The sequence below is a fragment of the Loxodonta africana genome, chromosome 26 (genome assembly GCF_030014295.1).
Source record: "Loxodonta africana isolate mLoxAfr1 chromosome 26, mLoxAfr1.hap2, whole genome shotgun sequence".
In the NCBI taxonomy this organism is placed as follows: Eukaryota; Metazoa; Chordata; class Mammalia; order Proboscidea; family Elephantidae; genus Loxodonta; species Loxodonta africana.
The window spans coordinates 6,450,608-6,472,722 of NC_087367.1; the positions used below are offsets into that span (position 1 = coordinate 6,450,608).

The following is a 22,115-nucleotide window of genomic DNA, read 5'->3' on the forward strand; positions in this document are numbered from 1 at the left end:
GACCTAGATGCTAAATCCATCTGTCACTAGCCAGCTCCGTAACCTCAGATAAGTCTACGCTTTGGGCCACAGTCTCCTGAAATTTCAAATTGAGCTAGGCCGTCTCTTCAGTGCAGATCTGAGTCTAAATTTTTGTGTTTACGAGATTCTAAAGAGTGACTGGGGTCTGGATTTTTTGTTTGGTTGATTTTTGCCTTGTTTTTACATTATTGCAAAGACAATAATTTGATTCAGATTTTTTAGAAGCAGTCTGTTTTACACAAGGTTTTGTTAATGTTATCCAAAAAACAGCCATAGACAATTTGATTTATATAGTTATTTTTATTAAAACAAAAGCTCTTAAAACTAAATGGAAAAGAAAACTAAAATGATCTAATAAGACCAGTTTAATTACTTGAGAATAAAGAATTTAGAGGGTAACATTCCAACTGTATTTATAGGTTTTAAACTGTCAATTAATTGTTTTCTTAATGTGTTCATTGCTTGAAGGATACTCTAAAGAATAATGTTAGAAATCAGGGGGAAAAAAAAAAACTACAGATCAGAAAACATTCCCCTGACAGACTATACTGTTTGAGGTTCCCCAAGTAGTATTACTTTTTGCCATTCTAACTGTTAGTTCATACGTACTGAAACTTGTAAGAAGAATTTAAATGGGAAATTACTATTATCAAGGAGTTGGAACTTTTTTCCCATGGAAATATTCTGAAAAAGTTACAAATCTCCAGACAGGAAAGGAGAGATTGGTCTGGGAAAGATTGAGGAATATAAAAACTCATAAAAGGTATAAATGGAGGTAAATTGTACTTATGCATCAAAACCTAAAATACTGAGACTAAATGTGTTTGGAAAAAAGCCGATTTGAGGGGTAAGTAAAAGATTACATATGCCTTTGATTCAGGCTACCACGCACAAGGTCCAAAACGAGCCAACGAAGCAAAAGAAGCAGCGTTCTGAGTCAGATTGAAGAAAGGGTTTATCTGTCTTGGTGTTCTGTCCTCGCGTCGCACCAGTTGATGTCAGTGGGAGAGCATGTACTGTTCTCCGTAACTGTACCTAGTGTTTCTCGTTCGCTTACTCACATGTACTTCACCTTATTTCAAAAAAACATCAAGGAATTGATACCACTTCATGGACGATCTACAGTCCTTTACCTGCTGAGGTTTGATTTTATTATCAAACATACAGGTATGACTACTGCAAACATTTAGAAGCATGCTCCTTTAATTAAGAGAAATTATATTTCATGAAAATTAAATTTTGAAGATAAAACTTGAAAGTACTAATGATTTTCTTTTAGTAGATTTTGATGGAAATCTCTAAAATGAATTTCAATATTTGTGCCAGTTTTTTTCTTTGTCATTTAATAGTCCATACTCATTGTAGAAAATTAGAAAATATCAGTAAACAAAAAAGAAAATCATAGTTCATCACCAAAAGATAACCACAGTTAACATTTTCATTTATATCCCCTCTAGTCTTTGTATACACAATTTATATTTAAAAAAAAAAAACATTATATAACTCTGCTGTATTTTTCTGTTTCTCTTTTTAAAGAATGCTTAGGAAAATTAACATTTATTAAGCTCTCAGGTGTTAACCTAAAGGTCGGCACTTTGAACCCACCAGCCGCTCCGTGGGAGGAGGATGTGGCAGTCTGTTCCCTTAAAGATTACAGCCTCGAAAACCATACGGGGCAGTTCTCCTCTGTCCTATAGGGTCGCTGTGAGTCGAAATCAGCTTGACAGCAATGGGTTTAGGCATTTTTTTGGATGTTGTAATATCTCAGAGGCATCAGTATGAAAAGCAGTTGTTGTGTTTTGTCATTTAGGTGTATGCTTGGGGAGCATAGGAACACATAAGACTCTGCCACAGATGGCCCTGGGTTGTTCTGTTCCATGAGTTCTTGTGTCTGTAATTGTCTGCCGCCAGAGGTCAGCCTCCTTACTGTTGCACCTGTGCCCCCACCTTGTCACTCTTCTCCTTGTTTTTCTAATTGCCTGTGAACTAACTGACAGTGAGATCCTCAAACTTGTTTGCTTTGTTTAGCTTCAGAGTGAATAATCGGCTCTCCAAGTTTAAGTAAATGAGTTCCCATGCGTGACCTCTAATATGTATTTTTTGTTTTTCAAAGAGTATTTTATAGTCGAGGTTTATGGCTAAAGGAGATAAAATGTATTTGTGACAAAAATTGAGTGGTGTATTCAAGTTTTGAAAAATTGTAGCATGAATATACCCTGGGTTTCAGGATGAAAATGCTATTGAGTTTTCAGCTGCATTCATTATAATTTGTGTAAGTCATGTAAATGAGTGTAATCTTATGTTTTCATTAATACTTTTTAGTAACTACCTCTTCTTACGCAGGAAGATGAGAAGTTTTTGTCTGAAGTTTTTGCACAATTAACAGATGAGGCTACAGATGATGATAAACGGCGTGAATTGGTACGTTACTTATTCTTGAAATTCAGACCCTTAATAGGCACTTACTCTTTTGGCATGCACAGCTTTTATTTTTTTTAAGTAATATTTTATTGTGTCAGCTTACACAGCAAATTAGGTTCTCATTTAACAATTTCTACACAAATTATTCCGTGAAGTAGGTTACATTCTTCACAGTGTCATCGTCCTCATTCATACTGTTCTGGTTGTACCATTTCCAGTACTCTGTAGTTTCCCTGGAAACCCTGGTGGCGTAGTGGTTAAGTACTACAGCTGCTTACCAAAGGGTCGGCAGTTCGAATCCAGCAGGCGCTCCTTGGAAACTCTATGGGGCAGTTCTACTCTGTCCTATAGGGTCACTATGAGTTGGAATCAGCTCGATGGCACTGGGTTGGTTTTGTTTGTTTGTTTGTTTGTTTTTAATAGTTTCCCTGCCCCTTTACCTTCTCATCTTCATTTTAGAGTAATTTTTGAACATTTGGTCTCATATAGATGATTTCTTAAAGGCTCTCGTCACTCAATTCTTTATGAGCCAATCTATCATTTGGCTAACAGGTGACCTCAAGGGATAATTTTGGTTTAAGGTTTAAAGACTGTCTCGCTATAGTCTCAGGTAGCTCTCTAGTCTCAACTGGTCCAGTAAGTCTGGACTTTTTAAGAATGTTTTCTGTTCCACATTTTCTCCCTTTTTATCAGGATCCTTTGATTATGGCCCTGATCAGAACAGGAGGTAGTGGTAGCTAGGCACCATCACGTTGTTCTTGTCTCGGGGTAGATGAGGCTGTCATTCGTGTAGACCACTAGCTCTGTAGAATATTTTCTTCTCTACGAGTAGAGACCAGTAGTTGTGTCTTTGATGGCGGCTCGCAAGTTTTTAAGACCCCAGACACTACTCACCACATTGGAATGTGGAACATACACTTTATGGACTATACTATGCCATTTAACTTAGTTGTCCCACTAGACTAAGATCTTAAGCCTTCAAACCCAGAAAACCAACCTCACAAGGTATTTGGTTATGCCTAAGAAGTATTGATAACTATGTCTCCTATGTTGGTTTATTATATTTATGAATATACATGCAGGCACAAACATACCTGTATGTACATATGCATATACATACGTCTGTGGGCATCTATGTACTCAGGTTTATACCCGTACGTACACATGCTTGTGTACATATTTGTGTAACTACACACATATTTTTCTGTTGTTGCACAATTTTATTTGTTATATTCTTTACCAAAAATGGCCTTTTCTCTTGTGCACTTCTTAGTGACAGCATTTACCTTGGTCAAGTTGTGTGCACTTCACCCACATTTAATGGCTATCTTTCCCATCACCAGAAATAATAAGTGTCTACTATCTGGAAAGTGCTTCCCTCTCTCCCACCAACCACCCGTCCCTGGTGACCAGCAGTGAGCATTGGTCTCTGTACATACATCTCTTCTCCCCTCTCTCCCACCAACCACCCGTCCCTGGTGACCAGCAGTGAGCATTGGTCTCCCCTCTCTCCCACCAACCACCCGTCCCTGGTGACCAGCACTGAGCATTGGTCTCTGTACGTACATCTCTTCTTGTGGTCTTTTAGAAGTGTGATCCCTTTTATAAGAAGTGATTGTTCTTTGTGATTGACTTAGGTCGCTCAGCGTGATGTCCTCCAGATTCACCCATGTTATAAGATGTTTCGAGGACTCATCATTCTTTATGACAGCCTAGTATTCCGTTGTATGTAGATTCCACATTTTGTGTATCCATTCATCTGTCGATGGGTGCTTAGGTTGTTTCCATCTTTTTGCTCTTGTGAATAGTGCTGCAGTGAGCACAGGTGCACATTATGTCTGTCCCTGTCTCTTTTATCAGATCTCTAGGATATACACCTAGAAATGGGATTGCTGGATCATAAGGTACTTCCGGCTTTTTGAGGAAGCGCCGTAACACTTTCCATAGTGGTTGTACCATTTCACAGTCCCACCAGCAGTGGATAGGAGTTCCAGTCTCCCCACATCCTCACCAGCATTTGTAGTTTTATGGATTTTTTTGATCATTGCCATTTGTGCAGGGGTGAGATATGGTACCTCATTGTAGTTTTGATTTGCATATCTAAAGGCTAATGATTACCACCATCTTGTATGTATGTGTTCGCCGCTTGAGTATCTTCTTCAGTAAAGTGTCTGTTCATGTCCTCTGCCCACTTTTTAGTTGGATTGTTTGTCTTTTCGTTGTTGATCGGGGCATGCACAGCTTTTAATACTGAGTTTGTTAACTTCTCTTAAGAGGCTTTTTTAATAATTAGTATGAGAGGAAACATGTATTTAAATTCAACTTTAAAATAATTATTCTCAAAGTTTCTAAGTTTGTTATCTTCTATATTTTTGAAAACTCGAAGATATCCTGATGTGTTTTTTCTTTCCCCTAGCAAATGAGTGGAATGAATATGCCTTATAAATCCACAGTTAGATAAGTGGTCTATGTTAGGACAAACTACAGACTTACACATTCTGAGGGTTGTAGGTACTCACATTATAGAGACACTGTATTTTTAAACGAGAGGTAAGCAGAATGTTCTTAATGACAAATAATCTGGTCTTTGGAAATTTTTTTTTTTTGTATGTGTTTGTAAGTGCTTTTTTCAAATATAAACCAAAGGGAAAGTGATTGCTATTTTTCAGCTGCTTGCCATTTTTTTCAGACATTATAATCATATATTTGGGGTTTCAAGAAGTTGTGAAAGACTGCTGACTTAAAGTCATCCATCATGTTTAGATGTAGTTATTTATTAGTAGCCTATTTGCTTTTCTCATTCTTAAAATTAGTGTTTTAGACTAAGGGATTTCTAATGTCGTCTCCAATTCTTAAAACTGAATCATTATTTAAGGGCTCCCTGGGAACTCAGCCACAATTTATCGTAGCATGGCTTCTGTGAAAATACGTGCTCTCAATTCCAAACAACCAGCTTACCTGGCACTCTTGGAGGTCATTGTAAATCGCAAGTAGCGGCCATAAGGCTACCCCTCCTGAGGTTCCACCTGTGATATATACGGTGTAATTGCCTTAGGAAACTAATTGGTCAGTGACTGAGGAACAGTCCCAAGTTGACTTTTAATGGGATACTAGCTTACAACATGTTCCTTCATGTGGGTTTCAGAGAGCCATGATACCCTGGAAAAAAGAAGTCCGGCAGGATTCCGAATTGTCATGTAGATCACATTCCATCATGCTCCCAGGTTATTTTTATATGTTTGTTGACTTCTCACTATTGTTTCTGACATTACAGGTTAATTTTTTCAAGGAATTCTGTGCATTTTCTCAGACATTACAACCTCAAAACAGGGATGCATTTTTCAAAACTTTGGCAAAATTGGGGATTCTTCCAGCTCTTGAAATTGTAATGGTAATTATACAGTTTTCTGCTCATATTTTTGAAATTGTGAATTTTTAAGATTTATATTATGGGTGGGAAAGTAGTCATTTTAATAATGCATATTAAATTTCATAATACAAGTTATTCATCTAACAGTGAATTACTACAAAAATGTTTTCAGATCTTATTAAATTTATAATATAAATATGTAATCCCTTGCATACAATATGGCTTCAAGTGAATAAAAATCCTACAAGTCTTCAGAACTGTTAACCCTTGTTTTAGTATGAGTGTTATCTGTACTTACTGTATGAAAAATTAAAACCGAAAAAATTGTTTAAATATTTATTCATTTAAAAATGATAACCCATTATATATTAACCTGAATGACATAACTTCTATAAAAAATTGACTTTTTCAAAACAAAAAATATTGAATGAGAACGATTTACATTTTGCACATCCCTTTAGTATCTGGCTTACTAGATGATACGTAGATTTTCAGACGCTTCTGTGTTTAGCCTGCCGTAGTATCACATGTCACCTAGCCTCTGTGAAAAAGCCCACTGTACTTTGGATAGAATGAGACCGAAAAAGGTAAATAACATGTTAATATTTTTATAGAAATAATTGTAATCTCATGTACTTCCGCAAAGGGTGTTAGACCTCTTGTCAGGATTCCATGAACCACATGTTGAGAACTCTGGTTTAGAGGATGTTTCCAGAACACCCTGGAGATTTGGTAATTTAGGAATGATGTATTAGGGAAAAGCATTCAGGTTCACTGTCCTATAAAACTAAGTTGTGGGAAAGGGTAAAAACGCCCAAAAGCGTTTATTAGGAGAATTACAAGGATAGAATCAGTTACCAAGGAGTAACCTGGCCCATCCAGGGCGAAATACACATTCTGGATGATTGTAATTAGGACAGGTCATTCAAGGATTTGCATGTGTTGAAGACCCCCCGCCCCCGCCCTGCAAAAAAAAAAAAAGACAACCAAATTTCTAGTCTTTTTAAAGCATTGCTCTGTAATCCCGTGACGATTCTTAAACTTAAATTCTCTGGATATATGCCTTTGCTCTGAATAAAAACTGGTAGGAACTAATGATTGGTTAAGCTGCCTAAAAGTTTTGATAATAGAAAAAAAGGAAAAAAAAAAGGGTAGGTTCTAAATTTTGATTCCAGTAAAATGTTTAAATCTAAAAAGGAGTTGTGCATGGATGTGGGAAAGAAAAGGGGAATGCAAGGCTAACTTTTTAACTGTCTCCAAGGAGCCTGATTTTCCTTTCCCCTCCCAGGGCATGGATGATTTGCAAGTCAGATCCGCTGCCACAGATATATTTTCTTACCTGGTAGAGTTTAGTCCATCTATGGTCAGAGAATTCGTCATGCAAGAAGCCCAGCAGAGCGATGACGTGAGTAAATAGCACTGCAGTTCTTTCTGAATTGCCTGTGGCAAAGTTTTTGCAAACTCTTGGGAGAAAGAGCATTAACAATAACCTTACTCTTTTTTGAAGCAAAATAATGGATTTCTGATCAGTTGTAATTTTGGAAAGTTAAGAATATATGTTGAGGTAAATAGATTATAAGAGAATCAGATTCTTAGATACTGGTCTTAAAGCAAGTTTCAACTGCTAATAAAATGTCATCTCAAGCCCTGCGGAGACTTTCACCTCAGGCACTCACTCACCTATTGTTGCGCCTTGTTGGGTGCCCTCAAGTCCAGCTTACAGCGACCCTGTGTAATCACAGTATAATTATCTACATAACCACAGTACAATTATGAAAATCAAGAAATTGGCAGTTTTACTGTACCGTTACCTGCCTGCAGTCCTCATTCACATTTTGTCAGTTGTCCCAGTTAATGTCCTTTTGAGCCAAGACAAAAGCAAAAGGTCTCTGGCCCAGTATCCAACAATTGGGTTTGTCTGATGTTTCCTTGTCATTATCCCATCGCCGTCTCAACAGTAACTGTTATGGGTTTTTTTTTTTTTTAACTTCAGTGTGTCATAAAATTCCCCAGTTTTTAAAAATGGGCTGTAAGTTTTATGTCTAAACTGTAGTGCCATTTCACATTAAGTTCTCCTGTAGAATTTAAGGAACTACTCTAGCGCTTTTCTAACCTGTCAGAAAGGGTTGAAAGAAGTACGTATCATTATCGTCATACTTGTGATCCATTCATGTTGCCACAAGCGAATTTTATGTGCATAGAATTTTTTTTTTAATTCTTCCATTTATGTTTAAAAAAAAAAACTGGACATGTTTCTACAGCATTCCTGAGTGATTTTGATGATACTATTTCAGAATATTCCTTCCACACTTGTCATTTTTTCATTCTTCTCTTTTTTTTTTTTTTTTTTTTTTACTGTGTTCATTGAATCTTAAGATACACGAATCTTACCAGGAAGTGTCTGTCAGCAGAAGATTCTTAAAACTAAGTCATGACTGCCACTTGGCCGATGGTGACTGGAGAAGCCATTGATTATAAGATATACTCTAATTTCAAGAGGTTAAAATTTTAAGAAATCTGTCATGGAGTTAGTGAAAATATATTCTTTATCTTTCCCCATCAGAAAATAGAGGTACTGAGACTCTGGATAAAATATCCTGAATTCCATGTACAAGTACCTGAAACTTTCCCTCTTAAGACGGCACAGCAGCTGTTGCTGATTGTTTTGGGCAATATTACAGAGTTCTTAAACTTACTTAAATGTACTTCCAGAATAAAAGTACCTGCGTCTTTAAAATGGTATGAAGTTAGAGTGTGATGAAACCAGACAGGAGCCTCATTTTCTCTAAAACTTTGTTTTAGAAACTATTAAAACTTTGAAACATCTCCCAGAATTTGTGGTTGAACTCACTTAAATGATACTATTTAAGTAAGGGGTGGACAAACTTCTCTTAAAGGGGCAGATAATAAGTTTGACTTTGTATGGACAACTACTTAACTCTGCCATTGTAGTGCAAACTGGCCATAAATAGTTTGCAAATGAAAGTGACTGTGTTCCACTAAAACGTCACTGTAGTTTGCTGACCCTGATTCAGACCCTTTCACCTAGTACTGCTGGAGAATGATGGTGGCATTTAGAGGCCGATTCTGAACGGAAAGTTATAATTGCAGAAGCTACGTGGCAGTTGAAAAAATAAGAGAACACTGGAATAAGCAGACATTAATGGGAAGGAAGTTGTTAAGGCTATAAATTCATGAGGGTGTTGTCTAAAATAGACTGGTGCCCCAGCATTGGAATGAATCCGCAGGGGTTACTCTGTAGTGATTTGTATTAGGATCAAGTCATTGTTTGACAGCCTAGGTATTTTCCAGTACAGTTTGCCTGACATCTTTTCATTTCTGCAGAAACTACTTTAGTATGAGTTTTCTAACCTGGGCAATGCCATTGTTTAGAGAAGAAGGTGGAAGAAAAGAAATTCAGTTTGTACTTGTGTGTAGTGCTGGTAAAGAAATCCAGCAGACACTTAGAAATGGCGTTTGAAGCTTGGGAAAATGGTCCAACCTCAGTGATCTGGCTCATTCCCTCGTGTCACCAGTGGAGAAACAGGCCTGGAGGAGTACGTAAGGTCACTGAGCTAGCTAATTATTGGCAGTACTGTGGTCAGAGCCTGGCCCTCTTGATTTTGCTAGTCCTTCTGCTCACCAGGCTTGCTTTATTGTATTAACTCAGAAATAAAACATGCCTTGCAGACCGCCAAGTTCCTGGTAGTGATGTTCGACAATTGACTATCTTGCTTAGGATGTGATTGGTCACTGTTTCTGCAAGTATGTTATCTTACTTTTGAGTGGGTTTAATCATGCATTTCAATAGACTAATTTTAATTTGTCAGCTGAGCTGAGAACCTCAGAGGTAAGAACATCTTGCCGTGCTGTACTTCTTTATGCAACATGATCTCTAGGTCCATAGTTAATTCCAGTATGCTAGGAGCAGATTTTTTTACTTAGTTTGGCAGAATCCAGTAATCTTATAAGAATAAGAGAGGGCTCATCTCGTTTGTTTCTCATCTCTTAGTGTCATTCATTGGCTGATGTCCAGCATCTTGCCAACCATAATCTCATAGGTGTTACCCGTTTTGGGGTTGTTGCAGATAGAAGGGTAAATCCAGCTCCTGTCACTCCATCTTGGCCAGAAGTGGAAGTTTGATTTGAGATACATATATATGTATGTGGGTGTGTGTATATATATATATATATATATATATATATATATAATTTATTTTTTGTTGTTGAGAATATACACAACAGAACATACACCAATTCAGCAGTTTCTGGATGTGCAGTTATCGGTGACATTGATGACATTCTTCACGTTGTTCAACCATTCTCGCCCTCCTTCTCTAGAGGGTTCCTCCTCCGTTAACATAACTGATTCCTAAGTTTCCTGTCTTTCCAGTTGCTGTTGTCACTCTGGTCCCATAGAGATAGTTCTTAAAGGAGCACAGTGCTCAAGGCAGACATCCTTCACTAGTTAAGCCAAACTATCGTTTGATTTTAGTTCAGGGGATAGTTTTGGTTTCAAGTTTAAAGATTATCTCAGGGCAGTAGGTTCGAGGGTTCATCCAGCCCCCATGGCTCCACAAAGTCTGGAGTCCATGAGAATCTGAAGTTCGTTCTGCATTTTCCACCTTTGGATAAGAATTCGCCTATAGAATCTGTAATCAAAATGTTCAGTAGTGGTAACAGGGCAACACCCAACTTTGGTCTCATGGCAAAGGAGGCAGTTGTTCATGGAGGCAGTTAGCCACGCATTCCATTTCCTCCTCCTGTTCCTGACCCTTCTTCCTCTGTTACTCCAGGCGAATAGAGACCAGTTGTTTTGCCTTGGATGGCCAGTTAACAAGCTTTTTGATGCTGGGCAGCACACAATGAACTAGGAGGTAGAATAGAAGCACTAAATGCGTTATTAGGCCAGTGAACCAGGATGTCCCCTGAAACCATGACCCTAAACCTCCAAACCAAGGAACAAAACCCCATGAGGTGTTTGTGGTACATAAGTAACCTTGACATTTATTTTTAAAGTAAATTTTATTGCAAATGACAGGTCCTTATTTGGGGATTGGGCACTTTGTGGATTCATGTCTTTTGTATTACTTTCTTTCATAGTTACCCATGTCTCTTTAGAATGAGACTTCAGATCATGAGAAGACAGACTCATCAGATAGATGTGTTTAGAAGCCGTCTTGTCTGGAGGCTTTTATATCATGAAGTGTGAACACAAAAAAAAAACAAACCTAGTGCCGTCGAGTCGATTCCGACTCACAGCGACCCTATAGGACAGAGTAGAATTGTCCCATAGAGTTTCCAAGGAGCACCTGGCGGATTTGAAGTGCTGACCCTTTGGTTAGCAGCTGTTGCATTTACCCACTATGCCACCAGGGTTTCTATGGAGTGTGAAAGCTGGTGTTATTGATTGTAGGAAATTCCCAGCACTGCAGCCCTTCACCCTGCCTCCTGTTTTCCCCGTTTGGGTCACTTTCCTGATTTTTCCTCGTCCTTCCCTCTGCAGTGACTCTCTAATGGTAAGCCAGAGGAGTACCATTTTACATGAGCATGGAAATGTTTGTTCTGTTCTGCCCAGCATGGTGGTCACTCACTGCTAAGCCCTTAAAATGTAGCTAGTCTGACTGAGATATTCACTGTAATTTAAATAGCCTCATGTGGTGAGTGGCTGTCTTATTTATTAGACAGCAGCAAACCAAAAAACCAAACCCAGTGCCATTGAGTCGATTCCGACTCATGGCAACCCTATAGGACAGAGTAGAACTGCCCTGTAGAGTTTCCAAGGAGCACCTGGTGGACTCAAACTGCCAACCCTTTGGTTTGCAGCTGTAGCACTTAACCACTATGCCACCAGGGTTTCCTTAGACAGCACAGGGCTACAGTATTTAATATCTATATTACTAGTCTAAGCAGTGGCCTTTTATCTTGTAGCCATTCATCCTTGTAGCAAAAGAATGTCTTAATGAGATGTCTATTTTAGAAAGATAGTTCTCCCAGCATTGTGGAGGACAGATGGGCGGAGAAGAAAGGCTAGTCAGAACTGGGGTCCTGATGAGAAACAAGGAGGGCCTGACCTGTGACAGTACAGAAAGGAAGAAGAAGGAAAGTAGAAGTGAATGTGTCACGTAGGAGTGGGTTTGGCTACACATATCAGAAAACCCAGCTCGTAATGGTTTCACCAATACAGGTTTTATTTTACTCATGTCACAGTAAGTCAAAGAGCAGCTCCACGAGGCCATTAGATACCCAGCTCTGTGATGCCAGAACAACTCCATCTTCTGAGTCCACCATCCTGAGCTTCTTGTTTTTATGCCTGTTACTCAAGGTTGCCATATTGCTGTTCCATGTTCAGGCAGAAAGAAAAGGAAAGGTCGAAGGCCGAAAAAATGTAGAGAGCTGGACAGCTTTTCTGTTTCGTTTTAACCCTCTGGTGCCCCCAATAATAAACATATTCCCAAGTCTACCGACTTGATGTCAAAGCTGTTTTCTTTGGCATGGCCAGATACTTTTTGATCTACTTAAAAGCATAGGATTTCTACTTAAAAGATACAAACAGAAGGCAGATAAATAATAATAAGTAATTTTTTTTTTTTTTAAGTAATAATAGCTCTTTACTTCAAGACCCAGGAGCATGTACTAGTGTAACAGTTTGACGTTAGAGCGTTGTATGTCACATGTGCTCACACTCACCTCCGCAGAGAGTTGTGTACTCGCGTATTCTCATTTTTTTTTTGCTAGAAAGGATTTTCTAGGTAGAGGCTGAGATGGTCTGTGTTTTGGGGTCACACACGATGTGTGGCCTTGCTTGTTAGTGAACTTGTAAATTCATGCCTGAGGCTGAGATCTAGTGTAAGCATCTCTTAGAACCTCCAGAGAACAAGAATTGCTGGTAAGTGATTTTATTCTCCACTTACCTAGATTGCTGATACCATAAGCTGTGGCACGTTCTGCGTTTTTGGTTTTTTTTGAGCGGGGGGTTTTTTGGGTTTTTTTTTCACTCTAGTGTGTTTAGGAATTGACAGCAATGGGTGTTTTTTGTGTGGTTTTGTAGTGTGTTCATAGAACTTTAAGAAACAGTAGGAAGAAAAAATTTCCAATCAGCTCTTCCATTCTTCTTTATGTAATTCTTTCAGTCAGCGTTTTTGTCTTATATCTAGATGAGATCTAATGGAAACATGTTTTCTTTCAGGATATCCTTCTCATTAACGTAATAATTGAACAAATGATCTGTGACACCGATCCTGAGCTAGGAGGCGCTGTCCAGCTAATGGGACTTCTACGAACTCTAATTGATCCAGAGAACATGCTGGCCACAACTAATGTAAGAAATTTTTGAGATAAAAAACATTTTGGTCTGGTCAGTTTTAGGTGGTTTTATAATAAAACTTAGAAAAACAATAAGCACTTAAGTATTTGTATCCACAATACCCTTGTAGCAATTCATTTGCAGCAAAATACAAGATTATGGAGCCTATTAAATCTTAGTGAAATGTTAGAAAAGTGAATTTATGGCTTCTGGCCTCTGTATAGCTTTATGTTAACTTCTTCAAAATTAGTATGTACTGAGTGATCCCCACTGCATAAAAAAGGAAGTAAAAAAAAAAAAACTCTTAGGGAAGTATTCCAAGATAATAGTAGTTATCTCAAAATGATGGAATATTTTTCCTTTATCAAATTCCCTTGTGATTAAAGAATATGCGTATTATTTTCTAAATCATTACAAGTTTAGGGGCCCAGTTTTGCAAAATACAGTGGCAAAAAGATTTAAAGGCAGTATTTTTCAAATGTCCAGATAATAAAAATAACAGTTTAAAAAAACAGATCTAAATTTCATTCTGTTTCCAGTGCCTTGATAATTGAGTCATTGATTTTTCAGTAGTGGAGCCTGGGATTCCACATTTTAAGCAGTTGAGTTGCCATCGAGTGGCTTTTTTTTTTTTTTTTTTAATTGTATTTATTTTATTGTTGTTTGGTTCTTCGTTGCATTTCAGATCACAAACATGAGAAAAATTGTTTTGAATACTTTTCCTTGGAAAATCTTTTCATAATGTTATTTACTTTTTTCTTGCTTTGATTTTTATTTAACATATAACCTGAAATGGAGTTGATTTTTAGTTCTGCAGAAATAAGGTTGAGATGAACGTTAACTAGTTTTTTGGTTCTTCCATGGTATCTTAAAGGTTCTGTTGTTTGTATAGGATCTGCACTGCTAATTCTGGAAGGTGTTTTGTTAATTACAAAGGTAATAAAGTATTCATTTTTTAAAATTCTGTGTTTCAGAAAACTGAAAAAAGTGAATTTCTGAATTTCTTCTACAACCATTGTATGCATGTCCTCACAGCACCACTTTTGGCCAATACTTCAGAAGACAAATATGAAAAGGGTAGGGTTTCTTACTTCTCTGCTGATGGTTTTTGCTTTTAGAGAAGGGTGAAATAAACATCACAACTTACAGGCTGTTTATTTGCTACTAAAAATGTAAACTGCAATATAGAATCTTGATTTCCCTGGTGTTTGAATGTCTGTGGGAGAAAACGATACAGAAAATGTGGCAAGAAGTATCACACAGTGGGGACGAGGGATGTAGAGACTTAGCAAAAGGAAATTGCCCCCAAAGCTGGTGAGATTGGTGTCCACGAGAGTGAGGCACAGAAAATCGAAGGGAACTGCCATTGTGGCAATAGTTTGGCAATATAGTAAACACCCTTTTATTTTCACCACGTCGGGATCAGGAATTGATTGAGTAATCAAAAGTTAGTTACAGTGGAGAACAGTTAACCCCAGAAGAAACATAAATTCTTTAAACATTTTAACGTAATTTCTAAATGCTGATCATTTGCCAATATTTTATATAGAGATAAGGCTTTTTTTTTTTTTTTTTTTTTTTAAAGTATGTGTTTTTGATTGTACTTTCGTATTTTTCTTGCGTAAACTACACCGGTGATTGATCAGCTATAACTTCTGGCCTCGTTCATTAAAGTGTAGTGAAAACCTCAAGATATTTTTGAAGCATTCCGAGTACACAGTCCTACTAGGGTTTTAAGTATTTCTCCCTAGGTTTTCATAGTTGTGTATAAAATTTGGCAACAGTTTTTTTAGTTTTACGGTATTACGCTTAGCCATAGATGTTGCAGTTCTCTCAGATTTCGTCAGTCTACAGTATTATGTCATCATACTGCCAGATATCACTGGCATAAACAAAGGGCTCTGTGATAAGCATACAACTGAACTGGTGAAATCAGGAATGTGTGGGGGCATACTAGAGCATCCAGGCTGTTCTGCAGTTTTTCTTTATACTCAGTGCTGTTTTTAAGATCTGTCCATATGGTTGCCTAGAGCTCTTACTCGTTTAACTCCTACGTGGTATTCTCTCATGTGGTCGTGCTGCACTTTAGCCATTCTGCTTCTCACGTACATTGAAGTTGTTTCTAGCCTTTTACAATTGCCGACCACAGTGCTCCTGTGTACAGTCCTGTGATGTGTTCCTGTGTACATGTGTCTGCACGTACTCATGTGTGCCTAGAAATCAGAACTTATTTACATTGTTCTACTTAATTTAAAAATAAAAATCCAAATATACATGCCTTACCTCTGGTTGTAGTCTCACTTTGTATTAGAATATTTATGCTACATTGTCTTTTAATGATTCCATATCTGCACCCAGTTCAGTAAAAGATTTAATATTTGCCTGAATCAGCTAACTTAATGATTATTATGAGGGTGAAATGAGATTATGATGGAAGACGTACTTTGTGTGTTGTAACGTGGTAGGGAAATGAGAGAGATTGTTACTGAAACAGCTCATTTTAATTTTTCTTATTAGATAATATAGTTGGATCTAACAAAAACAACACAGTTTGTCCAGGTAAGTGTAAACTCATATTTTATGAACTGAAACACATTGAGTTTTTTCCTGCTGAAGGTGTAATACATTTATACAAAGCTAAGAAGAGCATATTTTCAACATAAAATCCAAGAATAGATTTGCATTTTTTTTTTTTTTAATCTATTTTCTCCAATAGAAACAAATTGTAGTTGGAATTTTTTTTTTTCTGTAAATTTCTACCTGGGTTTCAGGCATTCTTTTGAGAAAGCATCTGAGAGTTGAAGATTTTGTTTGTTCTTGCTGATATGTAGTAAACTAAGACCAGTTAGTTAGGAACCAGTCTTCATGACAACGTTATGCTTAGTTGCTGTTTATGAACCTGGTCTAAGCGCTGTTGCTTCCGTCTGGAGTACACATACCAGATCCGGGCCTGGTCACACTGAAAATACATAACTCTGTGTGCGCTTAGCCTCCTGTCTTTCCTCCCAGGCCATCACCAGTCCGAAAGCCGACGTCAGTCAGGCCAGCCAGTTTCAAGCAAGGAAGCTGTTTAGAGATTAGACTGGTTAGAGATAGAATGAGGAATTTTGTGTCCTAATCTGGGAAAGTAAAAATAAGGCAGTCTTTTATAAATAAAACTTCGGAATTGAGAAATTGTTTTTAGTGGCGAGGGACTAATTCGAATATTGGCTATGTTATTGGCTGTTTTACAGACTGCTCTGGAGCAAGTAAAACGACTTGCATTTAAACTTGAAAAGATCTCTGAAATATCAGAATTGTATTTCATGGATGTTACAGTCATTCCGTTATTGAAAAGAATCCACAGGATATCTATGTCATGTGTGACCTTCTTGAGTAAATAAAATAGAAGAACTATGTGAAGTCGCTTATTTTTCCTATTCTACAAGGCTGCTGCTGCTGCTGTTAGGTGCTGCCGAGTCAGTTCCGACTCGTAGCGACCCTGCGCACAACAGGACAAAACACTGCCTGGTCCTGCGCCCTCCTCAAAATTGCTGCTCTGCGTGAGCCCATTGTTGCAGTCACTGTGTCAGTCCGTCTCCTTGAGGGTCATCTTCTTTTTCGCTGACCCTGTACTTTACCAAGTGTTGGGGAAGCACTCCAGAATCATTCCACGAATGTATCAACCAAAGCCTCTTGAGGAAAACATAAAAGACTAGTTTATTTAAGTAGGCCTTTTCTTGTGGACGTTAGGATTGGATGTTAAAAGCTTGATGTTAAAACACCTCGTGATGTAAAAGATACTGCACCAGATGAAAGGTCTGCCTTCACCTCAGAGCTCCTTGCGCCCTGTGTGGGGCATCATACGTGTCAGATACAAAGCCGTGTTACACCATTTCCTTATGGCTGTGTTGACTTTTGCTTGGATATTGTCAAGGAGCATACAATAACTACATTTATTAGAGAAACATTGCCAAGAAAGTTATCAATGCCATGAGGGCTTTCTTATCGTGTCTGGAGACTTTTTTTGTTGAGTTTTTCTTCCTTCTTAACATTAATAAATATTTTATACAAATGTGAGAGCATTAGAAATTACCTACTTAATAGGTGTAACTTGTAATATTTCCGGAGAAGTCTGCTTAATGAGAAAGTAGATCTCTATAGCCTTTTTACTTGGTAGAAAAATGAGAGAAGATACTGTTTAACTTTTGCTCTGAAATGTAAGATGTAAGGAAACCCTGGTGGCGTAGTGGTTAAGTGCTACGACTGTGAACCAAAGGGTCGGCAGTTCAGATCCACCAGGTGCTCCTTGGAAACTTTATGGGGCAGTTCTACCCTGTCCTATAGGGTCACTATGAGTCGGAATCGACTCGACGGCACTGGGTTTGGTTTTTGGTTTGTAGGGTGTAGGCTTTATTTATACACTTTATTCAGGTGTATTTGTAATGTTTATTCTTACGTGACGACTTTGTTTTGTAGATAATTATCAAACAGCACAGCTGCTTGCCTTAATTTTAGAGTTACTCACATTCTGTGTGGAACATCACACATACCACATCAAAAACTACATCATGAACAAAGACTTGCTAAGAAGAGTGTTGGTCTTGATGAATTCAAAGCATACCTTCCTGGCTTTGTGTAAGTAACAATTCGACTGAACATTCTTATAAAATTCCTTATGGAACATGTTTTCAATAGAGATAATAGTTACCCATTCGAATTTCTTTTCTTTTAGCCATGTCTATGTTATTTTAAAAAAGGTGATTGTGAGAAGTATTAAAATCTTCTGTTCCCTGTTTTTGTTTAAAAAGTTGAGAGCAGTAGGGTGTAGTGGTTCCAGCCCCACGTTTTGCTCACATTTCAGTTCCGTCAGCTTGTCTTCTGATACAGCCCCATGTGGGATGACATCATTTCATTGATGGAACTGGTCCTGCTGCCTTCTGAGTCTGCTTTGTCAGACTGGTGTTTCCTAGTGGTTCTTTGTATTTTTTAGATGTGGCCTTGAAATGTTTCTGTGTAACTCAGATTATTTAGTGAACCTGCAAAATAACTTAATGGGCAGTCTCTCAGACCACCTGACCAATAGCAATTAAACTTAAATTCTTTTGTTGGCTCCAGTGTTGATTTTTGGCAAACCCTAAAATCCCTTGGTCTTCATGAATCCCCCTTCAAGTAGAGCTAAAGAAACCTCCCCCCTCCAGATGAAGAGCACCTTGTGGGGTTTTTTTCTGACCATAAAGATTATAGTCAAAATTTAAACTTTGGATTCAATGTATAGAGAAAAGATTAGTCTCCTAACTACCTCTTTTTTTTTTTTTAATGCCTTTTTTCACGTGCATATATAGGGGTTTTTTTTTTTGTTTTGTTTTTTTTATTCAAAACAGGATCACAATAACACATTTCTCAGCCTCTCAGTGCTACTTTAGACCAGTCGATACGGTGTGAACTTTTTTTTCCCCAGAGATAGCTGAGTAACATTTCTTTGGCTGGCTCTTCCACATTTTGGTCTCTGTTCTCCAGTGGATGAGTTGTAAGGTTGTTTTCAGTTTTTTGTCACTATGATGACACTGTGGTCAGTAGCCTAGTACATAAATCTTTTAAGTGCTGGATTACCTATTTATTTCTATAGGATAGATTCCCAGTATTAGGACTGCCAGGACAAAAGGCTTATATATTTTTAATAAGTCCTTTTAAATTTTAATTTAACATACAACCACCAGATTACTTTCCCAAAAGATTGAAGCACTTCACATTCTCCCAGCATTTAATGTTACTGCTTTAAAAAAATGCTGTCAGTCTGATGACGAAAAATACGGTAATCCACTTTTACGTTTTCTCTGACTATAACCTGTTTTCATATTTGGTGCTGTTTGCATTTTGTCTATTGTGAATTGCCTCTTTTTCTTAGGAACTGTTTGTATATTAGAGATGATAACATCTTTCATGTATTGAAAAAAATGTCCCTATCTCATTATCCTTTTGTCTTTGACTTTATTTATGGTATTGTTTTTAATAAAGGAGCAAAATCCTTTATGCTGACAAATACGTCTTTCCCATTTAAGGCTTTTGAGTTTTCTGTCTTAGGTTAGTCTCCTATGTCCTGAGATTTTACAGTCTCCTAAACTTTCTTATTTCATTTTTTTATACTTATGTAATGCATCTGAAAATTGTTTTTGCATATGGTATGACGTGAAGGTCTAGCTTTTTTCTCTTTAAGATGGATAACCAAGTGTGCCAACACCTTTATTAAATAAACCATATTTCCCCCCTTGAACTGAAATATCATTTTGTTGTGCAGTAAATGACTTGTGTTTATTCCTGGACTATCTAGTTCACTGGATGAAAAAAATGGGAATGTTTATCCTTATGCCTTTACAGTACCTCTGTTGTAAGGTTTTTTATCTGCTAAGTTCACTTCACTTTTCTTTATAATTGTCTTGATTGCTCTTGTACACTTAGTCTTCTACAGTAACTTCAGAATAATTTTCTCTAGTTCTTGCTGATTGGAATAACATTAAATTTTTATATTAACATTGGAAGGATTGATGTTCTCATGGTAGGTTTTTCCATGTCTTTTTTTTTTTTTTTTTTTTTTTTTTTTTTGGTCCTTTTTAATGACTGTGGGGTGCTCCCATTAACGTGGATATATCGTAATTGACCCAGTCTTCTATTATTAAATGCTTATATTGTGTCAGGATTTTCATTATTCTAAGTGACGCTGTCGTTATCTGTAGCTCGGTGGGCTGGTCAGTTTACTCACCAGCAGTGTGAGGCGCCTTTTTGCTTACACCTTTGCCAGTGCTCCAGCCTTTTCCGTCTTAAGGAAATTCTCTTATACTCTGCAGAAAGGAGGTGATGTTACAAGTCTAGCACTTCTCCCCACACTTGTTTGGTGTTACAGGTAACATATGTTTGTGCCTTGTGTGGCCTATTTCAGTTTTGTACTTGGTATTATTTAAAACCTCGGGTGATAGTCACAACTTCTTCATTTAATGACTTCCAGTCCGTTCAGCAGAGGGTTGAAGTGAGAGACTGACTTATAAAATCAGGAGCCTTGTGTTTTAAAAATATATTTGACTAGTGATAGCTGTGGAATAAATTAAACTATTTAGGAGTAAGGTTGCAAGGATCAAGAAGCAAAAATAAGTTACCAAAATGACAGTCTTTTGTGCTCTATAAGAACTTCAGCAGTAATACTTACTGTCTTACTCACTAGGGAAAGACCAGTTAAAAGGACATTTTCTTTTTAGTGTCTTAAATTGTGAAAAGCCAAATTATTACTGCTGGCTTATTTGCCTATTGCTCTTTTACAAAAACAGTCTGATCTGCTGTAGTGCGTGTGTGTCATACGTGGTTGGTGAACACGGGAATGGCGTCAGTGTAATGTGGAGGCAGGGCTAGTTCACAGGTGATTTTCCCAGGCAGGTGGAGCTGGGACAGTGGGAGCAGAACCGTAGCTCTGGTCAGAAACGTAAACCCTTAGCTCGCCTGCTAAACGGGCAGCGGGAGCCCCTTCCCCCAGACAGGCAAGGCAGCCTCGGCTTGTGCAGGGTGCACCACTCCTGTGCCCACCCGAGTGACAGCCCCGGGACAACTTCCGGCATCGTCTCAGCATCTTCCAGCACTGCCACTAGTACTGCCAGCGTTTCCGGTCTCTGCCTTCTGAGCATCTTTAATCTCTCTGCCATGGAGCTGCCTGCCAGAGAGCTCATCTCCCAGATACCAGTTATTGGGGTTTTTTGTTGTTGTTAGTTCTGGTTAGACAGTTGCACAGGTTTTGAGTGAATTTCTGAAAATTCTTTTTCTCAAAGTCGAATTATTATGGTCCAGTTTTGCTTTTTCATTTTAAAAGAGCGTATATATTGCTTTATGGCGAAGACACTTAGATAATAATATGTAGTAAGAACGTGAATTTATTCTGTATTTTCAATTAGGTGCCCTTCGCTTTATGAGGCGGATAATTGGCCTTAAAGACGAATTCTATAACCGGTACATCACCAAGGGAAATCTTTTTGAGCCAGTTGTAAATGCTCTTCTGGATAACGGGACTCGGTACAATCTGTTGAATTCAGCCGTGGTTGAGTTGTTTGAATTTATAAGAGTGGTAAGTTTATATTAAAGGATTCTTAGTTAAGTAAAAATACATGTGAGCAACGTGATTTCTTCATTCCTTCTGAAATTGTTTATTTCTTGTGTCTTAGAATCTATTTCTCATAAACTGAAATGTTAAAAATCAGTTGTTATTTTTTATTTTCACTTGCCACATGGTTATCATTAAGGGACGTTATTATCTTAAATTGTGAAATGCAGCTTAGTCTTTTAGCTCATATTTATATTCTTCTCACTTCCATCCTTATTGGCCACATGTTTTAGGATTACATGGGGCATATGTGGACATTTTAGTTAAGCATTGCCATTCATGCCATCTCTTAGGAAAAGGTGGCTTTCTAATGTAGGGTTAGTGACAAAAATGAATAGAAAAGTTGAAAAATCATTCCTTCGTTTAACATGGACACAAAATGTATATAAGGTAGGGTGGAATCTCAAGTTGAGTTTCAAGTTGAAGAGACCCGGAAGTTGATATAGTGCTCCAGGTGCCTTATTTTACAAATGAGGGAATTGAGACACCCAGAGTAATTAAGGGACTTATTCAAGAGCATCCATTCGATTAGAAGCACAGTCAGAGCTAGAAAATATGTCCTAACTCAACTTCAGGCCACAATCAATTTGTCATAAAAATATCTGAAGGAACTCTTTGTGAATAACGGGGATAAGACAGCCAACAGCTGTGAAACCCTTGAAGCAGATTACACACAACATATACATACTCAGGAAAGATGGCCAAAGACTAAAACTTGAAAAAAGAAGTCAAAGTCAGAAACACCTTCTCTGGTTTTGTGTTCTTACAAACCAGGTCTCTGCTGACGGCATGCTACCCTCATATGAAGCTGATTTCCCTGACTTGATTTTTTTTTTCTGTTAGTAGCCACTTGCCAAGAGTATGATTTTTAAAAGGAT

General features: G+C 37.8%; 1 protein-coding gene across 6 annotated transcripts in view; it reads left to right on the forward strand.

Annotated features, from left to right (window-relative positions):
* Positions 1–22,115, forward strand: part of PPP4R3B (protein phosphatase 4 regulatory subunit 3B) — a 66,593-nt gene that overhangs the window by 27,305 nt on the left and 17,173 nt on the right. For 4 of the 6 annotated variants that reach the window (XM_064277036.1, XM_003417595.3, XM_064277039.1 and 1 more), the window contains 8 exons: positions 2,365–2,442; positions 5,717–5,833; positions 7,101–7,217; positions 13,002–13,133; positions 14,093–14,195; positions 15,636–15,677; positions 17,577–17,735; positions 21,032–21,201. In XM_064277036.1, the coding sequence (XP_064133106.1) occupies positions 2,365–2,442; positions 5,717–5,833; positions 7,101–7,217; positions 13,002–13,133; positions 14,093–14,195; positions 15,636–15,677; positions 17,577–17,735; positions 21,032–21,201 (918 nt within the window). The remainder of the gene's footprint in view (positions 1–2,364; positions 2,443–5,716; positions 5,834–7,100; positions 7,218–13,001; positions 13,134–14,092; positions 14,196–15,635; positions 15,678–17,576; positions 17,736–21,031; positions 21,202–22,115) is intronic. The other 2 variants (XM_023557203.2, XM_064277038.1) reach the window with 2 other exon arrangements.